The sequence below is a fragment of the Ornithorhynchus anatinus genome, chromosome X2 (assembly GCF_004115215.2).
Source record: "Ornithorhynchus anatinus isolate Pmale09 chromosome X2, mOrnAna1.pri.v4, whole genome shotgun sequence".
Taxonomy (NCBI): domain Eukaryota; kingdom Metazoa; phylum Chordata; class Mammalia; order Monotremata; family Ornithorhynchidae; genus Ornithorhynchus; species Ornithorhynchus anatinus.
The window spans coordinates 9,795,100-9,822,699 of record NC_041750.1 but is presented as its reverse complement, the minus strand read 5'-3'; the positions used below and the strand labels follow the sequence as shown (position 1 = coordinate 9,822,699).

The 27,600-nt window shown below is 44.2% G+C and overlaps 1 protein-coding gene across 3 annotated transcripts; it reads left to right on the top strand.

Moving 5' to 3' along the window:
• Positions 1–290: 290 nt before the first annotated feature.
• TSPAN16 (tetraspanin 16) lies at positions 291–18,526 on the top strand. 3 transcript variants are annotated; one of them, XM_029052584.1, is made up of 9 exons: positions 291–355; positions 3,588–3,830; positions 6,814–6,880; positions 10,149–10,355; positions 11,022–11,096; positions 15,759–15,866; positions 16,605–16,745; positions 17,416–17,499; positions 18,209–18,526. In XM_029052584.1, the coding sequence occupies exons 3-9, from the start codon at positions 6,824–6,826 to the stop codon at positions 18,266–18,268; spliced, it is 732 nt and encodes a 243-aa protein (XP_028908417.1). In that variant the 5' UTR covers positions 291–355; positions 3,588–3,830; positions 6,814–6,823; the 3' UTR covers positions 18,269–18,526. The 3 variants fall into 3 exon arrangements, with proteins under 3 accessions (XP_028908417.1, XP_028908420.1, XP_028908419.1); XM_029052587.2 differs by lacking the exons at positions 291–355; positions 17,416–17,499 and having other exon boundaries at positions 3,445–3,830; XM_029052586.2 differs by lacking the exons at positions 291–355; positions 11,022–11,096 and having other exon boundaries at positions 3,447–3,830.
• Positions 18,527–27,600: the final 9,074 nt, after the last annotated feature.

Sequence of the window (27,600 nt, the reverse complement as noted above, 5' to 3'; positions counted from 1 at the left end):
CGAGATAATCAGGTTAGACACAAGTCCCTGTCCCACATGAGGCTCACAATCTAAGAGGGAGGGAGAACAGATATTGATCCTCATTTTAGAGATGAGGAAACTGAGGCAAAGAGAAGTTAAGTGACCAGCCCAAGGTCACACCACAGCTAAGTGACGGAGTCAGGATTAGAAAGAACCCAGGTCCTCTGATTCCCAGGCTCGGGCTCCTTCCACTAGACCATGCTGCTTCCCAACTATAGTTGAAAGATATATTGAGGAGAGCATTAAAATGTTTTTTGCCATCTCTTCAGGAGTCCCTATTTGTTGGTGAAGAGGCTGGAATCATCCTCTCTCTCCAGCCGTATCGTGATAACAGGTAGAGACCTCATTCACATTCTACCTCTGGCCTGGAACTCTTTCCCTCTTCATATTCGACAGATGACTGTTCTCCTCGCCTTCAAAGCCTGCCTCCTCTCCATTAACCCCCATCCCCACGAAACGGTCCTCTCCTTCTTCAGAGAGTGCCGATCTCTTGCCCCTCCACTTATCCCAACCTGTCATGACCCATTTAGACTCACTAGTCCATCTCTCTTAATGCACAAATTCTTGTCCTCAACTCCTTCACCACTTTTTCCCTTCATTGATCTTGCACCACCAACCCCCATGTGCCCTGGAGCACCTCCACAGAACTCTGCCTCCACACCAGCACAAGTGCTACAGAGAGCCGTTGGAGGAAATCCAGACATCAGGCCAACTTCAGCCACTTCAAATTCACCCTCACCTCCTACAACTCTGCCCTCTCCTCTGCTCAGCAACACTTCTTCTCCTCCCTCATCGACTCCCATGCCCACTGCCTCCGCCAACTATTCTAGACCTTTAACTCCCTCCTGCAACCCCCAAGGTCCTCCCTCCCAACTCTCTTGCTCCTGATGACCTTAGCAACAACTGCTTGATTGATAAAATCAAAAACATCAGGCATGAGTTGCCCCAAATTTCCCCCTCACCTCTCAAGTTTCCTCTTACCCTCTCAACCACTTTCTCATCCTTCCCTGTTCTTTCTCTTTCTCTTTTTTTATGGTATTTGTTAAGCGCTTGCTATGTGCCAGGCACTGTACTAAGCACTGAGGTAGATACAAGCTAATCAGGTTGGACACAGTCCATGTCCCGCAGTATTAATCTCCACTTTACAGATGAGGTAACTGAGGCATAGAGAATCAATCAATCAATTGTATTTATTGAGCACTTAGTTTGTGCAGAGCACTGCACTATATGCTTGGGAGAGTACAATCTAACAGTTGATAGTCACGTTCCCTTCCCACAATAAGTTTAGAAAAGTGAAGTGACTTGCCCAGGTCACACAGCAATCAAGTGGCAGAGTCAGGATTAGAACCCGGGTCCTGTTGACACCCAGGCCCATGCCCTATCCACTAAGGTCACGCTGCTTCTCTCAGGAGGAGAGCTCCTGCCTGCCTTACAAATCTACTCTGTCCAGCCGCCACTCTGACCTTATCCCACTTACCTCCTGAAAACCCTCGTGCCCATTTGTCTCCCCTCTCTCATCACTGCTCCCTATTTATTTATTGAGCGCTTACTGTGTGCAGACCACTGTACTAAGGCTTGGGAGAGTACAATACAACAATAAATAGACACATTCCCTGCCCACAACAAGCTTACAGTCTAGAGGGTGGGGAGACAGACATTACTATAAATAAATAAATTACAGATAATGTACATAAATGCTGTGGGGCTGGGTTGGGGGGAATGAATAAAGGGAGCAAGTCAGAGTGATGTCAATGGGAGTAGGAGAAGAGGAAAGGAGGGCTTAGTCAGGGAAGGCTTCTTGGAGAAGATGTGCCTTCTTTAAGGCTTTGAAGGCTGGGAGATATGTCCGGAAGTCTGTCGGATATGAGGAGGGAGGGCATTCCAGGCCAGAGGCAGGATGTGGGTGGGAGGTCGGCCGTGAGATAGATGAGATAGATGAGATCGAGGTGCAGCCAGAAGGTTAGCATTAGAGGAGCGAAGTTTGCGGGCTGGGTTGTAGTAGGAGAGTAGCACTGTGGGCAGGGAACATGTCTACTAACTCTGTAGTACTGTACTCTGCTAAGTTTTTAGCACACCGCTGTGCACACAGTACCTGCTCAGTAAATGTCACTGATTGATTGACTGATGATGCACAACCAATCCCTGATAGCCATCATTCTGAATCCAAAAGAAGGTGCACCCAGTGCCTAGCTGTCACCAATCTCTCGGCTTCCTATTCCCCACTCCAACTAAGTCTAATTTTTCATCGTGCTGAGATAATGACTCCATTCCTGGCCAGTACATGAGCTATATACTATTCTTCTTACAGGGCAATACCTGCTTTCATCATCATACGATCACCTGACGTTTTACAGTGGGATGGTTGAGGAGTAAGTCCACAGTGACTGAGTCAGGTCCACAATGTGTCGGAGGCTGGGAGCCAGGAAGGGGCCTTGGACCTGCGTGGGAGTGGAGACGGCTGGAAAGATCAGGGCTTCCGCTCTTTCCCTCTCCACCCCCAGCTCTTCTCCCGCGAAGGCTAGAGAGCAGTCCAACAGGTAGAGACATGGAGCCCTCTAGTGACACAAACAGCCCAGGAAAGAACCAGTTGTGCTGTCTTTCTGGCTTCTGCAATTTCACCTGTAGTTGTTGATTTTAGAGGTGATACTTAGCTGGGCTCCTCCAAATAGAGGCCTGTTGCTTTGTCAGCAGTTCCTCTGCCGTTCCAGTCTTAGCCACCTTCCACCAGTGGCTGATAGCTAGGTTGGCAATCTCTGACCTTTCCCCTATGGACCGGCCTCCACTGAGAACCAAAATCAGTTAACGAAGCTGACTTTACGTACGGCTTTCCACCGGGCTGTCTGAGAACACAGTCTGCTTCGGCTCAGTTTCCTGAGATGTGCCCAAGCTTTACCCATTCTCCTTCTTAGCCCAGGTGAAACTGCAGAGTTTAGAAGCACAGCTTTGTTTTCATTATTTTGCTCCCCTAGGCTGCAAGCTTGTAGTGGGTAGGGAGTATGTCTGTTATATTGTTATTTGGTACTCCCCCCAAGCGTTTAGTACAGTGCTCTGCATGCATTAAGTGCCCAGTAAATACAATTGACTGACTGCCTTTTCTCACCTTGTGTGACTCATTTTCCAATGTCCCTCAGCACCTCAGTTGGTACTTACTTTTATAGACAGAACCATGATCACTGTGTCGTTCGTCTGAAATTTCAACTAGTGATAAAGGCGTCTTAACACTCAGTCACTACTGTCTGTTTCTAGCTCTCTCCAGAGGCTGCGCTGGCACCCCACGGCTACTGTGCCTTCCTTTATGTCCAGGCCTGGGGAAACTGCCTGTGCTGAATGAACATCAATGAGAGCAAATGGTGCCAGGCGGAGAGAGGACCCCTTCATGAACAGATAGAAAGACACGAGGCATGGATTTGTGTTCTTCTTTGGAATATGCCAGTCCAGCTGAGCTCCTCTTCCCATCCTCTCCTTCCGTGATGATCTGAAAGCCTTCTAATGTGTATTTGAAGAATAAGGAGTCCATTCTAAATGTCATTTCATTTTTTCTCTCTCTCTCTGCGCTCTGTTCTCAGTTCAAGAGAAATCAAGAGGGAACTAAGGAAGTCCGGGAACTAAGAAGGTCCCCGAACTACAATTTAGCAACATCTAATGGAGGTTGCTAGGAGAGAAAATAAACCATTAAGACTAGGTCCTAATGTGTGGTAGGTGGCAAACTATACCCTGTGTCAGAAAGAAAGAAGAAAACAGAGGAAAGACACCTGAAAGGAAGCCAGAAATTGCCCCATCACTTCTTGAGTGTTGAAACATCCAGTAAGGTAAGAGGAATGTTGTATCGAGCAATTTCAGCAAAACCAAAGCAGTAGCTGGGGGGCTGTTCAACCCACCAATCTAACAGTGGTGTTTACAGAGTGCTTACCGGAAGCAGAGCACTGTACTAAGCACTTGGGAGAGGACAATAGCACTTAGTAGATAGGATCTATTCAGGAGGACAAATGGTGTTTGCAGGGAGTTTGCTAATGGAAATTCCATCATTTTAGGAGGGACGAGAAGGAGAGCCAGCCCTGAGGTTGACTCACAGTTACTTGGTCCGGGATCCTGTAAACAAGGCTTGCTCTTTGCATTTCAGGCTAATTATCTTCCATGTCAAATTTGCAAATCAATTTATATTTTTGTTTACTAACCTCTGAAGTCCCAACAATGATTTGTAATTGCCCGATCTACTTTTTAATAATTACTGGGCGTTGCTGGTGACGAGTTGCTTTAGCAATTTTCTTCATAATTCATTTTAAAACCCAGAAATAACAGTGGGGCAGTTAATAGGATCCCATTATAGTTGATCTCAGTAGCTACTCTTCTAGGCTAAATTCATTTTGCATGTTTCTTGAATTGAAGGTGTGTTTTTAAATCCTCCAATTGGTTCTTTTGCAAACATAATCCCATCAATTCCAATTTAAGGTCTCTTAAAAGGTCCATTTTGCCCTCACGAATGCGCTCCAGCCATTAACACTGATGGAAGTGGCCTACTTGGCTTTTCAAAAGCTCCAATAACAAAGTAGGGACCTTCAGAAAAGTTATCCTTAAAAATCTTTCTCCTAATGGACTCTTTTTTAGGGGGGAGACATTCCCTCCATTTTCTCCCCTACCTCTCTGTGCCAGAGAGCAAAACATTCATTTGCCCCAAAATAATGATCATCGGAAGAGTGTTTTGCTTTCCGATGAGGAATGAGAAAATAACCCATAAGAGCGATTAGTGAGAATTATTTTTAAATAAACTAGTTTCCAAACTTTCAATTCAACATCAGCAGTCTCTTTTGTCCATGTCAGGACAAGTACACATTTAATAGAAAGCAGGAAAAACCCCCCCACCAAAACACAAAGTCAGACCATGAATACCACCATTACAGGTCCATCTAGCTCAGGGCTCTGGTCTCTGACAGTGACAACAGGAGACCGGGAGAAACGGTATGCTGGTTGCCATCTAGGATAACCAATAGCCACCCTCATGGTTATGGCTAGCTGGTCCATGAATTTAATCAAACCCCTCTTGAACCTTTGGTATTTTGGGCCTGGCACAACTTCCCATGGAAATGAATTCTCTCTGCTTCCTACCCCCTGGGTGAAGAAGTGTTTCTTTATTTTCCAATGAATCAACAAATATTCATTAAAGAAATACATGCTTAGATTTCTTAATATTTGCTTAGGGAAGTAGCGTGGTCCTAGTGGAAAAAGCACAGGCTGGGGAGTCAGAGGACCTGAGTCCTAATGATAATAATAATAATAATAATAGCAATTCTGGTGTTTGTTAAGCACTTACACTGTGCCAGGCACTGTACTAACCGCTGGAGTGGATACAAGCAAATCAGATTGGGCATAGCCCCTGTCCCACATGTGGCTCACAGTCTTAATCCTCATTTTACAGATGAGGAAACTGAGGCACAGAGGAAGTGAAATGACTTGCCCAAGGTCACACAGCAGACAAGTGGTGGATCCGGATTAGAACCCACGACCTTCTGACTCCCAGGCCCGTGCTCTATCCATTACACCATGCTGCTTCCCCTACCTGCTGTATGACATTGGGCAATTCACTTCACTTCTCTGGGCCTCAGTTTCTTTATCTCCAAAATGGAGACTCAATATCTGTTCTCCCTCCTACTTAGATTGTGAGCCCCATGTGGGAACTGGTTATCTTGTATCTACCCCAGCACTTAGAAAAGTGCTGGCACATAATAAACACTTAACAAATACCACAGTTATTATTATTATTATTATTAGTTTCTCATCCTGTTGGCTACCAAAGGCTTGCAGGTCCTTATTCTTTTTGGAAATATGGGCTCAACTTTAAGCTAAACTGGTGTGTTTATACATGAGTGTCCAGTCCTTCCATGAGGCGAAGCGATAGCATGAACAAACAGCCTTTTCATCTCTGACACATTGCGATCATTTACCTTTCCCCAGAGCTGACTTTCCACAGAGACTTGGTTAACGTTTTCTAAAGTTCACACTCTCCGAGAATTGCTAATTGTTGATTCTTTTGACCTGAGTGTTTGGGTGATTTCTTATTTCTGTGGTCCTTACTCCCTACCATAAAGGAGAGTTTTAACAGCAAAATTCTTAGGGCAAGGACAGTGAAGTAGTGTGGATCAGAGATGGTTTTTGCATTTCTCATCTTGGAGGCTTTTCAATTTTGTTCTTGATACTTGTACAGAGAATTCCTCTCTGAAACATTTCTCAGTGTGTGCCATTTCTTTTTTAGCCACAGTCAAATTGGAAGGCATCCTATTGTAGTACTTAAACTTCATTAACATTAGTAGATGCCCAAGGATAAGGCAGACTCTGATTTTATGAACAATGTGCATACAATAAAGAAGAAGCAGAGCCATTTCTGGCAAGGAACCGCAGTTCCGTGGCTGCTAGGCAACTGCCTCAGCTCCTTAAGAGTGGCTGGAAAAGCAAAACATCAGCTCCTTAGAGGATACTTTGAAAATCGGCTCTCTGTACCTGGATAAAAGTGTGTTTAGAAGATGGCTTATCCTGCCATATCTCTGAGGCTATCCCATAATGCTTGTGACCCTTGATGTTGGTGTAGATTTTTCTGCCCAAGGCAAATCTCTTGAATCCCTTTCTGTCCTCTCCTCCCCTTCTTCTATTCACTGCTGCCCAGCTAGGGTGTGGAAGAGGTGGCTGGGGGGGGGGGGTGTGTGGATGGGTGGTATTAGCATAGACAAGCTTCTAAGGTTGCCCTAGAAACGGGAGGCCATTTTGAAGCTGCACATTAATAGGTTCCGCTCTATTTTGCAGGCAGGAGAAGATGGGGTGCTTCTCGTTTCTGAAAATGATGATGTTTGTCTTTAATGGCATCATATTTGTGAGTATGAGACTTGAGGGAGTATATGGGTAAAAAGGAACATTTCCAAAGAAGCATCTTTAAGGAAGAGAAACATCTAGTTTACATTTAAGCTCCTGTATGGCTGTCTACCATCTGGCACTGATGGTCTGAAATAATGATTAATCTGTTTCCTAGCTTGAAGAACCTGCACAGAAGGTGGATGTTCATATGGGTAGCAAATTTGGTATTCAGCGTTCACTGTTGGAATAGATTTATTTTTAGACTAAACAATTCCGGAAACTAGAGTCTTCTCTTTACCCCCAGCGTGATATTGGGAGACCAAGCTAGCGCTTCATGAATCTTTTCCCTTGGTACTTTTTCCTCAGCCTGACATCCATGGAGAAGGATTTTGTCTCTGCATCGGTCAGCCTCGTGTGCCTTTACTGAAATTCCCAAGCAAACCGTCCACTAGGCATGAGCCTGAGAGTGATTTGGCCAGGCTGAACTGGGCCAAGCAAATACCTTGAATGTATTTCATAAAATTCACATGGATCTTCATGGGACTAACCATTCATTCATTCACTCATTCATTCAATCGTATTTATTGAGCACTTACTGTGTGCATAACACTGTGCTAAGCGCTTGGAAAATACAATAGAGCAATAAAGAGAGACTAGCCAGCTGACCTCAGGAGAACTGCCCTCCCTCCTCATATCCAACAGACAATGACTCTCTCAGCCTTCAAAGCCTTACTGAAGGTACAACTCCTCCAAGAGGCCTTCCCTGACTAAGTCCTCTTTTCCTTTCCTTCCACTCCCTTCTGTGTCACCCTGACTTGCTCTCTTTATTCATCCCCTGTCCCAGCCCCACAGCACCTATGTACATATCTGTAATTTGTAAAAATTTATATGAATGTCTGTCTCCCCATCTAGACTGTAAGCTTGCTGTGGGCAGGGAATGTGTACAGCGCCCGACGCATAGTAAGCGCTTAACAAATACAACAGTTATTATTATCTTGTTATACTGTACTCTCCCAAGCACTTAGTACAGTGCTCTGCACACAGTCAGCACTCAATAAATATGATTGATTGATTGATCCTGTTATCTCTAGCCAATTGGCATTCTTGCATAGAAGAGATGTGCTAACTTTAGCCTGACTTTTCTGATACTGAGATATTGGAGGATGGAAAGGCCACAAGTACAGGCCAACCAGCATATTAGAGGAGCAGCTGTCAATCAGGCTCTGGGCCAATCAGGAGGCACTTAGAAGAGCACAATCTCATGGCATTAGCTAGTGAGCCTGCAGTAGCTCAATCTAATATTCATGAGTGCTATCAAGCTGAAAGCCAATAAAAAGCACTTCTATCAAATCTCCCAAACATAATCTGCCTTACAAGTGACCCTGTGTAATGATCCTGTGAAATGGTTTTAATGTGCTGTGAAATGGTTTTAATAGGAAAGCAGCATGGCGTAGGGGATAGAGCCCAGGCTTGGAAGTCAGAAGGTCATAGGTTCTAATCCTGCCTCTGCCACTTGTCTGCTGAGTGACCTCGGGCAAGTCACTTCACTTCTCTGTGCCCAGTGACCTCATCTGTAAAATAGGGATTGAGACTGTGAGCCCCATGTGGGACAGGGACGATGTCCAACCCCATTTGCTTGCATGCACCCCAGTGCTTAGTACAGTGCCCGGTACATTGTAAGTGCTTAACAAAACCACAATTATTAATATTATTCTATGACAGAGAAACTTGCAGGAGTCAGAAATCCACCGCAGTCCCTGTCTTTCTGGCCCAGTATTGGCCCTCACCAGTATCTGCCTTGCCTGACCTGGTAACAGCTGCAATGGGACAGAGAAGCAGCGTGGCTCAGTGGAAAGAGCCCGGGCTTAGGAGTCAGAGGTCATAGGTTCAAATCCCGGCTCCGTCGCTTGTCAGCTGTGTGACTTCGGGCAAGTCACTTCACTTCTCTGTGCCTCAGTTACCTCATCTGGAAAATGGGGATTAAGACTGTGAGTCCTGCATGGGACAACCTGATGACCCTGTATCTACCCCAGCGCTTAGAACAGTGCTTGGCACATAGTAAGTGCTTAACAAATACCAACAAATACCAACATTAACTGGAGCAATTGGTGAGGTTAAATTGGAATCAATCAATGGTATTTATTGAGCGCTAATGGTGTGCAGAGCACTGTACTAAGCTCTTGGGAGAGTACAATCCAAGAGAGTTGGGAGACACATTCCCTGCCCATGAGGAGCTTACAGTCCAGAGGGCCTCACTCTCAGAAGTGCAGCTACATTCACGGCACCCCTACCCCCTTCTCAGTAGCCTCCTGGCAGTACGTTCTGGGATAATCAATCAATGTATTTATTGAGTGCTTCCTGTGTGCACAAGGAGCTTACAGTCTGCAGGGGGAATTGGCCTACAAAGTGGGCTAATTCCAGTTTGTGTTATCCCAGTCTGGCCACAAGACTTGGAACCTGTGGGATTCTTGAGATTGGCTAAAGAAAAAAGGAAAAAATGATCTTATCCAACCCCCAGCCACAGTGTAGAAATGTTCAAAGTAAATAAAACCCCATTAGATTTCTTAGAGAGAGAATGACAGTCTTGTAACCTGTAAGCTCCTTGTGGGCAGGGAAGGTGTCTACCAACTCTGTTGTATTGTACTCTCCCAACAACTTAGTACAGTGCTCTGCACACATTAATCACTCAGTAAATGTGATTGATTGATAGGGAAACAAACCCAGTGGGAAAACTTAGATTTCGGTACCAGAGACATCGATCTGCTCAGAAGTGTGGTGTAGTGGAAAGAGCCTAGGCCTAGAAGCCAGAGGTCCTGGGTTCTAATCCCGGCTCTGCCATTTGCCAGCTGTGTGACCTCGGGCAACTCACTTAACTTCTCTGTGCCTCAGTTTCCTTAACTGCAAAATGGGGATTCAATACCTGTTCTCCCTCCTACTTTGACTGTGAGCCCGATGTGAGGTAGGGACTGTATCCAGACTGATTAACTTGTATCTACCCCAGAGCTTAGACCAGTGCTTGACACATAGTAAGCGCTTAACAAATACCATAAAAAGGGGGGTTGCATCTGTCCATTTTGTTTTCCTCCAGAGCTGCCAAATAACTAGTTGCACATCTGACCCCCATTTTGCCAGCTTTTCTTTTTATTTCCCCCCCAGGGGGTCTAACCAAGAGGAATAAAAAGTCCATCTCCGTGGCATATGCCCAAGATAGAGTTAGGGCAAACTAGAGACATTCTGTTTTCCCAAGTGTTGGAATGTAAACACGGATCCTTCTCTCTCCTTCACAGTTAGGTGGACTAGCTTTGCTGAGCCTTGGTGTGTGGGTGAAGGTGGATGGAGGCTCCTTTGTTAAGATTCTGGGAGCCTCTGCACCCCAACTGATTCAGCTGATCAACATGGCCCACCTCTGCATTGCGTTAGGCTCCTTTCTCTTGTTCATGGGATTCCTGGGCTGTTGCGGAGCCGTGAGGGAGAGCAAAAGCATGCTATTGCTGGTAGGTATCGCAAGGTAGGAAAACCCCGAAATGGCTCTCATCAGTCCTTGTTATTGCCGACCCTCTGGGAATAACCAGGCAGATGCAGTTTTTATCGAAGCTTGGGTGGGGAAGCCCGCACTCTCCATGTGATGAGGCTCTCTGTGATGCAGTTTGGTGGAAGGAAAAGTGGGCATTATCATGGAGTCTCCCGTCAGACACGAGAGATGGACCTCAGTCTTGACACTTCAAGCCCGAGAACCCATGCAGTGCCACTCGCACCGTCTCGTCCCACTGCGGTGCAGAGTGCCACAAGCAAACAGCTGATCAGGGCTGCAGCGCACTGCCAAGTTGTCTGCTGTGTGACCTTGGGCAAGTCACTTTACTTCTCTGGCCTCAGTTACCTCATCTGTAAAATGGGGAGCGAGACTGCAAGCCCCATGTGGGATGGGGACCTTGTCCAACCTGATTTGCTTGTATCCACACCAGCGCTTAGTACAGTGCCTGGCACGTAGTAAGCGCTTCACAAGTACCACAATTAAGTAGTGAATTCATCCACAATAGCCAGCTACGGGCAGGATCTGATTTGACTGGACCGGTGCCCTTTCCACCAGCCCGATGGCAGGGCTCACCTCAGATTTAAAAAGCTAGTGGCCATTACCATTGATCATGTTTCTTTTTCCCTAGTTCTTCATTGCCGTATTGATAATCTTCATTGCAGAGATGACATGTGCGGTGGTAATACTGGCATTTTCTTCACTAGTAAGTTTCTGGGTGACTGTGAGGATTTGTTGAAATAGTCTATATGTATGATTTCTGTAGTTGAAATCAGAACCAAGTGGGAAGTTGTCTTGGGAGACAATATGATCTAGGGGAAAGTGGCCTGGGCTAGGATTAAACCAGTCGTAGCTGTGCTATTTATAATAATAATAATAATAGTGATGGTATTTGTTAAGCGCTTACTATGTGCCAAGCACTGTTCTAAGCACTGGGGAAGATGCAAGGTAGGTTGTCCCACGTGGGGCTCACGGGCTTCATCCCCACTTTACAGATGAGGTAACTGAGGCACAGAGAAGTGAAGTGACTTGCCCAAAGTCACACAGCTGACAAGTGGCCGAGCCAGGATTAGAACCCACGACCTCTGACTCCCAAGCCTGTGCCTTTTCCACTAAGCCACGCTGCTTCTCCCTTTAGTTATTGATTCCACTTGTTTATTCCTTTTGCCCCTACCTTTTTGGGTAGCACTCATTTTCATACATATCCAAAAATTATTTATTTATATTAATGTCTGTCTCCCCCTCTAGACTGTAAACTCTTTTTTTTTTTTAATGGCATTTGTTAAGCGCTTACTGTGTGCCAAATACTGGTCTAAGTGCTGGGGTAGATACAAGTTAATTAGATTGAACATTGTCTCTGTCCCACAATGGGTTCACAGTCTAAGTAGGAGGGATAACAGGTTTTTAATCCCCATTTTACAGTTGATGAAACTGAGGCACAGATAATTTGAGTGAGTTGTCCAAGATCACACAGCAGATGAGTGGCAGAGCTGGGATTAGAACCCAGGTCCTCTCACTCCCAGGCCCGTGCTCTTTCCACTAAGCCCTGCTTATTCCCGTGTGGGCAGGGAATTCATTCATTTATTCATTCATTCATTCTTTCATTCATTCAATAGTATTTATTAATAATAATAATGTTGGTATTTGTTAAGTGCTTACTATGTGCCGAGCACTGTTCTAAGCGCTGGGGTAGACACAGGGGAATCAGGTTGTCCCACGTGGGGCTCACAGTCTTAATCCCCATTTTACAGATGAGGGAACTGAGGCACCGAGAAGTTAAGTGACTTGCCCAAAGTCACACAGCTGTCAAGTGGCAGAGCTGGGGTTCGAACCCATGACCTCTGACTCCAAAGTCCATGCTCTTTCCAGTGAGCCACGATTTATTGAGCGCTTACTATGTGCAGAGCACTGTACTAAGCACCTGGAATGGAATGTGTCTACCATCTCTGTTGCACTGTATACCCCCAAGTGTTTAGTACAGTGCTCTGCACACAGTAAGTGCTCAGTAAGTACTTTTTAAAAAATTGATTCCACACATTTACTCTTATTGCCATTATACATCTTTTAGACTGAGCCCGTTGTTGGGCAGGGATTGCCACTGCGCATCTCCTCCAAGAAGCCTTCCCTGACAAAGCCCTCATTTCCTCTTCTCCCACTCCCTTCTGCATCACTCTTGCGCTTGGATTTGGACCCTTTATTCACCCCTCCTTCATCCCCACAGCACTTTTGTACATATCCATAATTTATTTTTTTATATTAATGTCTGTCTCCCCTTCTAGACTGTAAGCTTGTTGTGAGCAGGGAGTGTGTCTACCAACTTTGTTATATTGTACTCTCCCAAGTGCTTAGCACAGTGCTCTGCAATCGTAAGTGATCAATAAATGCGATTGATTGATTGATGAGTCTCCAAATAGTTGTTCGAGGGAGGCCAGGGCAAAGTAACTCTTTGAACAACCTTTCTCTCATTACTTATCTTTTCCTTCTTGCTGCTGTGTTTGTTCTCCTTGGTAACAGTTGATGTGAATTAAAACCTGCTGCGTGTTTTTCACCTCTCTCATTAACAGAGGTACCATTATTCTTTGCTGGAAAAAAGAGTTCTTTGGTTTTTCAAAAGACTAAGAACATTAGCTTCTGTACCCTGGCAGTATTCCAGTGCATTTTGCCTCCCTCATAGTCGAATGGCAGTTGCTAATTTACTACAACATTTTTTATTTCCTGCCTTCAATTTGCTCTGAGGTGAATTGCTTATTCAACTCTAGCTCCATTCAACCCTAGAGATTGATTGAATGATCTGAGATGAAGTGAAGTGTTGCTATCTGTATTTCATAAGCAGTCTATGGAGTTGGTGTTATTAAGCACTTACTCTATATATCAAGCACTGTGTTGAGCGCCAGTATAGATGCAAGATAATTAGATCAGACAGTCCCTGTCCCACATAGCATTTACAATCTAAGAGGTAGGGAGAGTAGGTTTTATCCCCATTTTAACAGATGTGGAAATTGAGACACAGAGAGGTTAAGTACATACCCAAGGTCATACAGCAAACTGGTGGCAGGCCTGGATTAGAACCCAAGTCTCCTGACTCCTTGACCAGGCTGCCTCCCCCTGAAGTTATAGTGTTAATAGTTATAGTCTGTTATAGTTTACTCTCCCAAATACTTAGTTCAGTGCTCTGCACACAGTAAGTGCTCAACAAATACCACTGTTTGGTTGATGGATTGGTAGAATGTCTGAAGCTCGCCCCGGAGTCAGCTGGGGGAGAGCCTTGAATAATAATCTTGGTATTTGTTAAGCGCTTACTATGTGCAAAGCACTGTTCCAAGCGCTGGGGGGATACAAGGTGATCAGGTTGTCCCTCATGGGGCTCACAGTCTTCATCCCCATTTTACAGATGAGGTAACTGAGGCCCAGAGAAGTTAAGTGACTTGCCCAAAGTCACACAGCTAACAAGTGGTGGAGCCGGGATTAGAACCCATGACCTCTGACTCCCAAGCCCGGGCTCTTTCCACTGAGCGACGCTGCTTCTATGCAACAATGACCCACTTGAAGACGGATCTGATTGACTGTCTGATTGATGCAGAGGGAAATTAGTATTTTTTCTAGGTGGGAATGATGAATTCTGATCAATCAATCAATCAGTGGTATTTATTGAGTACTTACTGTGTGCAAAGCACTAAACTGAGCGCTTGGGAGAGTATGATATAATAGAGTTGGTAGACAGGTTCCTTGCCCATAAGAAGCTTACAATCTAGAGGGAGCTTACTGTCTAGTTGTTGTTGTTGTCAAATGCCATCAAGTCATTGCTGACCCACGGCGACTCCATGGACACATCTCCATAACATCCCATTTTTATCTGTAGTCATTCTGGTAGGTAGTCCATAATTTTCTTGGTAGAAAATACGGAAGTGGTTTACCATTGCCTTCTTCCACGTACTGTCTAGTGGGATGGGCATTTTAGAACAATGACCTGGGCAGAAGAGTTTAGGAAAGACTGAAAAGAGGCAAGGTTAGCTGTAGGGAGTCCAGTAAGGAGAGGGGTAATGAGGGCTTGGATCAGGGCGGTGACCTTAAGGGTAGAGAGGAAATATTGTGGAGGAAAAACTGGCAGCATTTCGAAACAGGTTGAGGGAGGTGAAAGATAGAGAGGAGCCAAAGATGACAGCAATGTTGCAAACTTCTGGAACAGGGGAGATGGTATTGTTGATTGTGAACAATCAATCAATCAATCAATCAATCAATGGTATTTATTGAGTGCGCAGAGCACAGTACTAAGCACCTGGGAGAGTACAATGCAACAGAGTTGAGAGACGTGTTCTCTACCCACAGCAAGCTTATGACCTAGAGAGGGAGACAGACATTAATATAAATAAATAAGTTATGGGAATGTCTAAGTGCTGTGGGACTGAGGGTGGGGTGAATACCAAGTGCCTAAAGGGCACAGATCTAAATGCTTAGGCGACGCAGAAGGGAGAGAGAGTCAGAGGGGAAAGATGGCTTAATGGGAAGGCCTCCTGGAGGAGATTGTGATGGGAAAGTTGGGAGGAAGGGTAGATTTAGAAAGGAAGGAAGAAGCCAGTGGAGTATGAGAGGTTAAGATGTCCGAGAGGGAGTGCTTTTAAGAGGTGAGAGGGGATGGGATGAGGGGCACAGGGAGAGGGGTTGGATCTAGAGAGCAGATAGGAGAGACAACTGGGAAGGGTGACAGAGTGGACAGAATAATAATAATAATGATACCTATGGTATTTAAGTGCTTACTATGTGCCAAGCACTGTTCTAAGCGCTGGGGTAGATACAAACTAATCAGGTTGTCCCACGTGAGGCTCACAATCTTAATCCCCATTTTACAGATGAGGTAACTGAGGCACAGAGACGTTAAATGGCTTGCCCAAGGTCACACAGTAGACAAGTGGTGGAGCCAGGATTAAAACCCACGTCCTCTGACTCCCAAGCCTGTGCTCTTTCCACTAAGCCACGCTGCTTTCCTAAAGAGAATGTTGAGGAAGGGAGGGTGGAAGCTCACTTCCAGTAGCCTCAATCTTGCCAATAAGGTAATTCATTCAATCATATTTATTCCATAGCATTTATTGAGTGCTTACTGTGCTCAATAATTGGTGAGGTAATCAGTGAGGTCATATGAGGTTCGAGAAGGAGAACGTGTGGTTGCTGGGGATTTGAGGAGGGAGTAAAGGGGTTCGTTAGCTAATACAATCCCTCTAGATTGTAAATTCCTTGTGATCAGGGAACACGTCTACGAACTCTTTATATTGTATTCTCCCAAGTGCTTAGCACAGTGCTCTGCAGTCACTAGGTGCTCAATAAATATCAGTGATTGATTAATAAAGCAAATTATGTACACTAACAATTCCAGACAGATATATTTGTTGAGCGTATGAAGATCTGGGCTGTCAAAACATTAAGAGAGGACTATGGCGTACAAGATGATATAACTTCAGTCTGGGACACCACCATGAAGGAGGTAAGTGAAGAGAAAATTGATGTTCTAAAATTCCAATTAAACACAGGCTAGGGGAAAGAATTTCATAAACAGGACCATGCCGACCTTTTTGTGAGGCAAATACCTTACAAGGAGGGGGATTTTGCTAGTTCAGTTCTAAAGCACTAGATCTCAGGAGCGTCAACTTTCCGTATTGGGTGTGGGGGGGGGCAAACTTTGGGGTGAGGCTTTGCGGGAGTGGAGCTTTGAGGGGTGGGGCATTAAGGCAAGGTTTCAAGGGGACTTGGGGGGAGAATCAATCGATCAATGGTATTTATTGAGCACTTAGTGTATGCAGAATACTGTACTGAGCACTTCGGAGAGTACAGTAGGTTCCCTATCCACAGTGAGCTTACAGTCTAGAGATGAACTAGAAAGGAATAGAGGGTGGAGGAGGGAGAAGGAGAGAGAGAGAAAAGAGAAAGAAGAAGAAACCTCCTTCTCCACTGTTGCTCCAGAGGGCACGGGAGCTGGGCACAGGCTGCTCCCAGATCTGGGTAAGCCCCACTCATGCCACTTGGCACCCTGAGAAAGCTTGCAAGTCCCCCACTCCCTGACATCGAACCTAAACAAATGCCATTATTATTATTATTATTAATAAATAATGCTCATTCTCTCTGATGCGTGTGTGCATCGAAAGATAGGGGCAGACTCAGGGAGGTGGCGTCTGTGGGGAGACTTCAGATTTCAGAATCATGAAAAAGTTGTCTTTCTTCCTAGCTGAATTGTTGCGGATTTAACAACTACACCGATTTCAATGGCTCTAGATACCAGGAGAAAAAGGAAACGTCAGAGTATCCAGTATCTTGCTGCTCTGGGAATGCTCCTTGCCAAAGCAATCAGATTGATCTCACAAAGATGGTACAGTAAACTTCTTCATACCTAGTTTTTCCTTCTGGATCCTCAGGTGACATTTTGTCAGAAAGGAGATTTCCCCACCTGGCTTTCAAATTTGGTGTCTTTGAGGATTTACTGTTGATTCACTATCTGGATCTTTCACTACGTTTCACAGACACTACCAATAACATAGGCATATGTTTGAACAGAAGATCTGAGATGATCTTCACTGAGAGATGATCTAAACTGCTGATGAAATCCCACAGAAAAGGGTGTTAGTTTCCAAATGCTGATAATCTGGTAAAATGCCTGTCTGGCCACCTAACCCCCTTCCCTGCCCCCCACGCCGCCCCCAGAACAAAATAGCCCCCAACCCCCCAGCCCTCTCGAAAGAGTAGTGCTCTATTTAGCAGGGCCTGAAATAGTGCATTAAACTTCAAAACTTTAGGCCCAGCTACTTCTAATAATTAATCATAATAATTGTGGTATTTGTTCAGTATTTACTATGTGCCTAACACTGAACAATGGGGTAGATTCAAAATAACGAGGTCAGACATAGTCTGATGCTTGATGGATTATTCCTCTAATCTTTGGGTGGAGAAAATGGATTTAAGGTTTCATTCTGGTATGAATCTTAAATCACCCCCTATAAACTATAATGTCCTAACAATTCAGTGGTTTGATTCTATTCCAGGGGTGTCTCCACAAATTTCAGAAGTTTCTGAGCCACAATGGAAAGATTGTTGGAGGGGTGGCTTTAGGAATTTGTGTGCTTGAGGTACGTTCCTTCCCACCGAACCCAGCAAACATTCATCAGGAGTGTTGTTACAGGCTGATCTGAAGGCACCTTTCCTTGTAGAACATCAATGACTTTTCCCATGGCAAATATCGCCATGTTAAAGCGGAATGGGAAAAATGGGGATGGGGGCAGGAGGGGGGTGGGTATAAAGAAAAGACATTTCAAATGTCTTTCCTGGCAATGGATGGAAGCAACAGGGAGATTGACATTGTGTTTCCAGCAACAGTTAGCAAAGACACAACATTTACATATCTTTAAATTATATTTTATAAATTATTGATTCATATTAATATCTGTCTCCTGCTCTAGACTGTAACCTTGTTATGGGCAGGGAATGTGCCTGCTAATTCTTCTAAGTGCTTAGTACAGTGCTCTATACATAGTAAGCACTCAATAAATACCACTGACTGATTAATTGATTAACCCTTTAAACATTTATTTAGACCTAGACATAGCTCCACAGGACTAGAGTTTTGGAGGAGAAACTTCAGTTGTTATGATTATTGTATTGTTAAGCATGTACTATGTGCCAAGCACCATATAAAGTGTCGGGGTAGACCTGGTTAATTATACCAATACTTTTATGGGCTAATTTGAAGTAAAAACCTCCCAAAAAACCTTATTTCAGAATTTTGAAAGAAAACAGAAAAGACATTAAGTTGATATTGTCTGTGTTCTTGCTTTCCAGGTGGCAGCAATGGTTGTCTCCATGGTTTTATATTGCCAAATTCACACTTTTTATGCCTGAGAGTTTTGCCAGACTTTCCCCTCATCTTTGATAACAGAACCTGACTCAGTGATATTTCCAGGATAGTAAACCTAACTCTGTTTTCATCAACAATGCTAAGAACTCGAACTGGAGTAACGAAGCCATGAGTGCAAAATAATAAAAATGTTTTCTATGTTACTGAAATTTGTATTTGGATAATGGCCTTTGATCAGGTATCTCTTTTTTGCACAGTGATGTGAAAAATTAAGACTACTATTAAAAATAACTAAACTGAAATCGGGCTGCTTGAAAATGTACATTAACTAAAGGAGAAGCATAAGTCCACTATAACTGTAAAATATTGCCATGCATTTTATGTTTTGGAAAGCTAGACATTTTGTAACAAGTATCAGTGAATATTTTCTGCAAGTCTATGTATTTGTATAACAATCTACCTAGTCTTTCTCTACAAATTATTTTCCATTTATTTAATAACTGCTTGATAAGGGTTTTGGTCTTGAACCGTTTTTGGAGACAGGAAGGAGAGGAGGAATAATCTTACTAATCAATCAATTGGATTTATTGAGTGTTTACTGTGTACTTGGGAGAATACAATATAATGGAGTTGGTAGACATGTTCCCTTTGCACAAGGAGCTTACAGTCTAGAGTATACAGCCCTATGAATCCTAGTAATTGTTTCGCTTGTTCAAAAATAGTCTCTAAGAAATTACTTGAGAGAATGGAAAAGAAATGCTCTCAATCATTCAGTGGTGTTTATTGAGCACTTACTGGCTTCAGAGAACTGCATTAAATGCTAGGGAGAGGATGACACAATACACAGTTGATAGACATGATCCCTGCCCTCAAGGAGTTTGCAGTCTAGCCTACACTCTCAATGCTGGCATTTGGGGTGGCTAAGCCCCTTGAAGAGAAAACCGTACAGACTGAGACCATAATGCAGCAAAGAGCCTCAGATCCAAAAAAAAGTCTTTAACTGGAACACCCTGCGGGTGTTCGGGAGGTAGGAGAGAGTGACAGTGAGCGGAGATGAGCAGCAGCGTGGCTTAGTGGCAAGAGCCCAGGCTTGGGAGTCAGAGGATGTGGGTTCTAATCCCGGCTCCGCCGCTTGTCTGCTGTGTGACCTTAGGCAAGTAGCTTCACTTCTCCAGGCCTCAGTTACCCCATCTGTAAAATGGGGATTGAGAGTGTGAACCTCACATGGGATAACCTGATTACCTTGTATCTACCCCAGTGCTTAGAACAGTGCTTGACACATTATAAGCACTTAACAAATACCATGCTTATCGATATTATGAGCTGGTGTCCTGGGGAGACGGTGGTGGTGGTGGTGGCGATGGCAGAGAGTGGACAAGAGACAGCCAGGGCAGGGGCTGGGGGTGTAGCTGGGCACCACATCCCTTCCCAGCCAGCGTCCACGAGGACAGGGGTAAATCATCCTTGCCAAGAGCTGCAGTGTGACCACCCCTGACCTATGTGCTTCTTGCAAGAAAAGCCACAAGTGGTCAGAAATATGATAAAGCACTCTTTATTTTCATTTTTTAAAAAACAGACTTAGTTAAGGGAAGCTCTGTCTGCCTGTTCCAGAAATTTGGCCATTTTGGAACACCATTTTAGGGCTCTGGAGCTTAATCTTCAAATTGACCACTTCCTCACCATAGAGCTAACAGAGAATCGAGGTATTTGTTAAGGCTTTACCTTGTGCTACGCGCTGGAGTGGATACAAGAGAATCTGGATAAATCTTAAACATCTGCTCTGCCCAAAGATCGTTAATTTATTTCATGAAATGAAGGGCGAGCGTGAGGTAAATTGAAATCTTTATAAGCAGTTATTTAAATGGCCCAAAATGATGGGTTTCGGAATGGACTGCAGCTTTTCTTGTAGCCACCAGGTGGCACTCCAAGACTAATAAAGATTACCCTTCCCGCCCCCCGCCCCCCAGCAGCTTCTATTCTCTTCCTATTTTGGGTGGGTTGCTGACATGTGCTCCGTATTGAAACCCTAATTAAGGAAAATTTAAAAAAAAACATTTTGGCCTTTCTTTTGTTTGGCAAACCTGCAGTTAGAGCCTCTCAATAGAATCGAGGACGGCACCATTAGCTCTTCCAGTCCTCTGCTGATTCGTGTTTTTTTTTTTCTCCCCGGATCACATTATCCTCCATCTACCATCTCAGCAATTATGCACTCACAACCACTCGTAGCACTTAATGCACCTACTTAAATGCTCTACTATTTAAGCACTTATTCATCTTCCACCAATCCCATCTTTTCATTCTCTTCCTCCTATCTATATTCATTTCGTGCCTCTCTCTCGCTAGACTGTAAACTCCTCGAGGGTAGGGAAGGTGGCTACCATCGCTATCATACTTTTCCAAAGCTTAGTATGGTGCTCTGAACACAGTAGCCAATCACTAAATACCACTGATTGATTGGGTCCCTCCCTCTTCTCATCTAGGTTGCAAGAGCTGGGCCTGGTTGGTTTTGAAGCCATTATACATGGATTAAAGAGAAGTTTAAAGCCAGGTTTTCAGGGGAGAAAATATTTCCGGACTCCTTAGGATGGGAGGAAGGGGGGGGGGTGAGGAGGAAGGGAAGAAGGAGGAGCTAAAGGAGGAGAAAGAGAAGGAGGATGAGCAAAAGGAGTAGGAGGAGGAGAAAGTGAAGGAGGAGGAGCAAAAGGAGAAGAAAGAGGAGCAGGAGGAAGAATATGAGGATTATGCCTGAGTGGGAAAGGTCCTCAAAAGGGCCCCCGTTTGGAGTTGGGCCTGAAATCGTTGGCTGGCAACCAGATTTATCATTAAATGAACAGGAAAGAAACAAATGCAGTAAGTGGAAGGCACTGCAAGAGTCCATCTGGCTTTCGATTCCCTTTTGAGTTAAGGCCCAGAAAAGTCTTCGCCTCAGCTCTTGCTTTCTAGGGCATTTCATGGTGGGAGATTAGGAATATGATTCTGTTTGAGTTTACTCCCAGTAGACTTTGTGGGGGTAAAATGTGGAGCAAAGATTTGGGAATCAAATAAACAAACCCTAGCAAAAGGCTTTGAATGAAGTGAGGATTAGCTGAATAGCAATAATAATAATTGTGGTATTTGTTAAGTACTTTCCTATGTGCCAAGCACTGTACTGAGCACGGTAGTAGATACAAGACAATCAGGTTGGACACACTCCCTGTCCCACATGGAGCTCAAGGCCTAATGAGGAGGATGAACAGGTATTTAGTCCTCCATTTTACAAATGAGGAAACTGAGGCACAGAGATGTAAAGTGACTTGTCAAGGTCACATAGGAGGCAAGTGGCCAGACCCAGGATTAGAACCCAGGTCCTCCATCTCCCAGGTCCGTGCTCTTTCCGCTAGGCCAAGCTACTCCTCAACTGAACTGTTTGAAGGGATTTGAAATATTTCAGTTATCATAGACACTTTAGAAAAAACCAAAGATGTCACCCTTCTCTATCATATGCCTTTTTAAACTGTACACTTTCCAGAGAAATATTTAAAATTTAAAGCCTCTTTGGATCCTTAAGGACACTATGCAACTTGAATTTAGATAGACACTGCTCCTAACAGATTCACAGAGACATTGTTTATTTTCCATTACGAAGGCTAGTCATTGAAAAATCTATCATTGTTTAGTAGGCTTCATAGCCTACAGAAGCCAAAGAATGGTGACTGAAACCACCAGGTAAGTAACAGATCCTGTTTTTATGCTAGTCTCTCCTCTGAGAAAGGAAAATACAGAAAATAATAAGCTCTAAGGAAAATTGTGTCTAAAGCATGTGTTTCAAAGAGTTCCATGAGATATCCCTATGAAATAAAGAAAGGCAGGTGTTGTTATTCCCATTTTGCAGATGAGGAAATGGAGATATAGAGAAGTTAATCAACGGTACTTATTGAACACTTACTCTGTTCAGAGCACTGTACTAAATACTCAGGAGATTACAATATAACACTAATAATGGGTTAAGTGTCTTGACCAAGACTATACAGCAGGCCGGTGGCAGATAAGAACTTGGATCCTGTGACGACCAGACCTACAGGTCTTTCCACTATACCACACTGTTATGGTCTCCCAAGATTCAGTCTCCTCAGTATATAATCCAAACTCCTGCATAGAACATCTTTCTCAAAATGCCTTCTGCCCACATCTCCCCACTCCTCAGAAACCTTTGATGATTTCCCATTCCTCTCTGCGTCAAGCAGAAACTCCTGCCATCGATGTGGAGGCATCTGCATCAACTCTCTCCCTCTTACTTATCCACTTTGTTCTCCCACTACACTCCAGCTTGCTCTCTTCATTCCTCCCACATTCACCTCCTCACTGTAGCTCATTCTTGACTGTCCAATCTCCAGCATTTAGCTCATGCCCTCTCTGCTGCCTGGAAATCTCCCAGACCAGAGCCCTCCCCATTCTCAAAGGCTTCTGAAAACCCTTCTCTTCAATCAATCAGTCAGTCATCTTTACTGAATGCTTACTGTATGCAGAGCACTGTACTAAGCGCTTGGCAGAGTACAACACAATATAAAAGACACATTCCCTGCCCACAACGAGCTTACAGTCTAGAGGGGGAGACAGACATTAATGTAAATACCTTATAGATATATATGTAAATTCTGTGGGGTTTGGGGGGGCAAATAAAGGGAGCCAGTCAGGGTGGCACAGAAGGGAGTGAGAGAAAAGGAAATGAGGGCTTAGTCAAGGAAGACCTATTGGAGGAAATGTGCCTTCAACAAGGTTTTGAAGGGGGGGAGAGTCATCATCTGTCAGATGTGAAGAGGGAGGGCATTCCAGGCCAGAGGCAGGATGTGGACGAGAGGTCGGCAACGAGATAGACAAGATCGAGATACAGTGAGTAGGCTGGCATTAGAGGAGCGAAGTGTGTGGGCTGGGTTGTAGTAGGAGAGCAGCAAGGTGAGATAGGAGGGGGCAAGGTGATCGGGTGCTTTAAAGCCAATGGTAAGGATTTTCTATTTGATGCAGAGGTGGATGGGCAACCACTGGAGGTTCTTGAGGCTTTCTCAAATTCATTTGTCTACTCTCCAAGTCATATCCTCCTAGCTACCACCTCAAGACTTTAATTAGAACCATAATAATGATGCAATAATAATAGCATTTGTTAAGCACTTACTATGTGTTAAGCACTGTTCTAGATGCTGAGATAGATACAAGGTAATCAGGTTGGACATAGTCCCTGTCCCACATGGGGCTTGCAGTCTAAGAGGGTGGGAGAATAGGTCTCTCATCCCCATTTTACAGATGAGGAAACTGAAGCATAGAGAAGTGAAGTGACTTGCTCAAGGTCACACAGCAGACAAATGGTAGAGTCTGGATTAAAATCCAGGTACCTTGGCTCCCAGGTCTGGGCTTTTTCCATATCTCAGCATTTACTAAACCCTTATTCAACTACATATCCAGCTCTCCATTCTCTTCTTGCTCCTATCTAAATTATGTTGTGGCCATCTCTCCCATTAGATTGTAAACTCCATGAGGGCAGAGATCATTTCTACCTCTACTGCACTCACCAAACTAGTTAGTGCAATGTTATGCACAGCACGAGCACTCGATCAATACTATAGATTAACCGATTCACTTCGTAAGATGGTTCAACTGCACAGAATCTATTCAGGAGAAGCTGCATGGCCTAGTGCATAAAGCAGAAGAACCTGGGTTCTCATCCTGGCTCCACCACATGTCTGCTCTGTGACCTTGGGCAAGTCACTTAACTTCCCTGGGCCTCAGTTACCTCATCTGTAAAATGGGGATTAAGAGTGTGAGCCCCATGTGGGACAGGGACTGTGCCCAACCTGATTAACTTGTATTTGCCTCATTGTTTAGAAGCGTGCTTGGCCTATAGTAAGCGCTTAACAAGTACCATTATTATTACTAATAATAATTTTTCTGTGCCTCAGTTCCCTCATCTGCAAAATGGGGATTCAATCCCTATTCTCCCTTCTACTTAGACTGAAAGCCCCATGTGGGACCTGATTATCTTGTATCTACCCCAGCACTTAGTACAGTGCTTGACACATAGTAAGTGCTTAGCAAATATCACAATTATTATCCTTTGAAGAAAGCAATGTATTTGTAAGTTTGTAGATCATCAGGGACAGCTGCACTCATAGGTATGCTAATCTCTAGTAATAAACAAATAAATATATAAATTACATACATACAAAATCTTCCTATAACACTAGTTATTTTACTTTGTATCAAAAATAAAGATACTCTCTAGCACCTAAATTTAACAGTGGAGGAATAAAATAGAAGAGGATGAATGGCAGGTGAAATTGGAAGTGAAAAATCTGGACTTTAGCCTTAGTCACTGTTCAAATTTACTCACCGGAGTAAATAAGTAACTGAGAGTCAAGCTTTGGGGTCTAAATTAAACAAAAAAGCTGTACCTTTTCCAAGGGACTTGGCTGGGCCTCTTATTAGTCCTCACAGTTCTATGTAAGCAGTATCAGGCATTTAGAATTTCATTTGAAAACTTACTGTCTGTGTCCTTCCAGATCTGCTTGCGTGGCTTCCATTTGGAGGCACCTGCATCTCCTGGGTTTCCAGATCAACTCCAACAGACTTTATCCATTTTGTAGTTTTGCCTAGTTGCTGGCTGTTTGGAGGCTCCACTAAACTTCGTCGGAGCCTAAGAAGACTTTAAAGAAAGCTAACTTCTCTTATCTGCTTGTGTTCCAGAACACTGATGCTATTGTGGTACTCAAAAAGATCCCAGACCTCCAACTGAAAGTACCTAGCCTTTTCTTTACCCATTCTAATTAAAGTCCCATGTAAAGTGAATGGACTAATTGAATTTTCCTGTAACGTTTTGTCTATAATATTCTTTCTCTCTATATATGTATATTTATATATGTGTGTATAAAATATCGACAATACCTTACAAAGGACAACTATATATAATATATAGATTTGTGGGTGCAATCTCCGGGTCCCCGACTGCATTTTGCACACACAAATCTATCTCTTGCTGTACTGTACAGTACTGTTTTTGCTTTTGCCTCCTTGTCCCATCATCCTTGCAAAGTTTCTCTTTAAAAATAACTTCTCCTTTCATCTAGACTGTAAGCTCATTATGGGCAGGGAATATGTCTGCCAATTTATCAGTGCTCCACACATAGGACACCACTGATTGATTAATGTATTGCAGCAATTGAGAAGCAGCATAGCCTAGTGGTAGAGCACGGGCCTGCAAACCAGAAGGACCTGGGTTCTAATCCCAGCTCTGCCACTTGTCTGCTGTGTGACTTTGGGCAAGTCACTTAACTTTTCTGTGGCTCAGTTACCTCACCTGTAAAATGAGGATTAAGACTGTGAGCCCCATGAGGAACCATGGACTATGTCTAACCTGATTAGCTTGCATCACCCCAGCACTTAGTAGAGTGCCTGGCGTATAGTAAGCGCTTAGCAATACCATTTAAAAAAATGACTCCCTGTTTTCAGCTGGGATTCAGTATTGTCTGAGGATGTATTTTACTCTAGCCTTAAAATATTTCTGTTATATTGTACTCTCACAGATGCTTAGTACAGTGCTCCGCACACAATAAGCACTCAGTAAATATGATTGGTGGATTGATTGATTCCTCTGCCCGCCTTGCCTTCGCTTGCCCAATTACAGCTGCCCATTCAGAATCTTTCTGGGTACCCAGAAGTCATCCATTTTCTTCACCTGTCCCATCCAGCTCGGCTATGTTGAGGTAAGCATTGCTTCAAAGCGTGGGGGACTGACTTGGTTCCAGGGCTTCACTGTGTAGGATCCTACCTTGCCATTTGCTGTTGGATGGAAGGGATCCTGATGGAACTTATCAAGGAACTGGACGTAACATCTGGGAATCAGCGGGCCCGGCAGCCACAGAGAAATTGAGAACCAATTTTCAAAGTCATGATGGAAGGGGAGGGGGGAGTGGGCAATGGGGGGGATGTTACCTGACCTCTAGAGGGGAGTCACCAGAAAGGGTCACCATGTCCATTTGACCTTTAATGAAGTAAAAGTCGACTACCCTCCTGGGGAATTTCTCTGTCTCAATTAAAGTCCATCATTATAGCTATATTAATTCTCTAGAATTGATTGAGTGTGCCATTCTGGGTAAAATTGGGACAAACAGGATGCAACCTTGTTTCCAAAACCAATCCCTCATTTATAATATTGTTCCAGTGAGAAAATTGGTTCCTTTGAACAACATTTTGACTTGAAACTGTTTTCAGTAAGCAATTGTGTCATTAATCCAAGGAGCACTTGAGTACCTATCCATCTGTAATTTATTTTAATGACTGTCTTCCCCTCTAGTCTGTAAGTTCCTTGTGGGCAGCGATTGTGTCTTCCTGGCACTTAGTACAGTGCTCTGTCTGGATCAGTGGAAAGAGCACGGGCTTAGGAGTCAGACGTCATTGGTTTGAATCCCGGCTCCGCCACCTGTCAGCTGTGTGACTTTGGGCAAGTCACTTGACTTCTCCTCAGTTACCTCATCTGTAAAATGGGGATTAAGACTGTGAACCTCACGTGGGACAACCTGATTACCCTGAACCTACCCCAGCGCTTAGAACAGTGCTCAGCATATAGTAAGTGCTTAACAAATACCAACATTATTATTAAGTGCCCAGTAAATATCATTGATTGACTGATTGAGGACTACCTGCATTACCTTTTGGCACTAAATCGTTTTCTCGTAGACCTGTTCTTGTTTGTTGTGAGATCACATCCTTATACAAGGCTCCTAACTGACCTGGGAGGCTGCCTATTGGACAACTGAAGAAACATGTACAGGTCAAAATCCCAGCATGGTCCAAAGCTGAGTTCAATCCATATCGAGTCTCAGAAACATGAGACCAAAGCAGCCTGACCTAGTGGAAAGAACAGGGGCCCAGGGGTCAGAATACCTGGGTTCTAATTCCAGCTCCACCACTTGCCTGCTGTAAGACCATGGGCAAGTCACGTAACTTCTCTATGCCTCTGTTTCCTCATCTGTAATTCCTCCTTGAGCTGTGAACCCCATGTGGGACCGGGACTGGGTCCCACCTGATTATCTTGTGTCTACCCCAGTGCTTAGTACACTGCTTGGCACATAGTAAGTGTTTAACAAAAATCACAATTATATTTATAATCCTGACTCAAATCCCAGCCTCACTTCCAGCTGTCCCTCTGGGCTTCAAGGAGTCCCAGACAGTGTGGTCTGGTGGAAAGAGCACAGGCCTTGGAGTCAGAGGATCTGGGCTCGAATCCTGGCTCTGCCACTTGCCTGCTTTGTGGCCTTGGCCAAGTTATTTTGCTTCTCTGCGCCTCACTTTCCTCATCTGTAAAATAAGGATTCACTACCTGGTTTCCTTCCCCCTTAGATTGGGAACC

Excerpts from the sequence above, each read along its gene's own strand:
- TSPAN16 (XM_029052584.1), top strand. The coding sequence starts at position 6,824 with ATGGGGTGCTTCTCGTTTCTGAAAATGATGATGTTTGTCTTTAATGGC. Across the intron at positions 10,356-11,021 it reads GCAAAAGCATGCTATTGCTG|TTCTTCATTGCCGTATTGAT; the intron begins GTAGGTATCGCA and ends CTTTTTCCCTAG. Across the intron at positions 17,500-18,208 it reads TAGGAATTTGTGTGCTTGAG|GTGGCAGCAATGGTTGTCTC; the intron begins GTACGTTCCTTC and ends CTTGCTTTCCAG.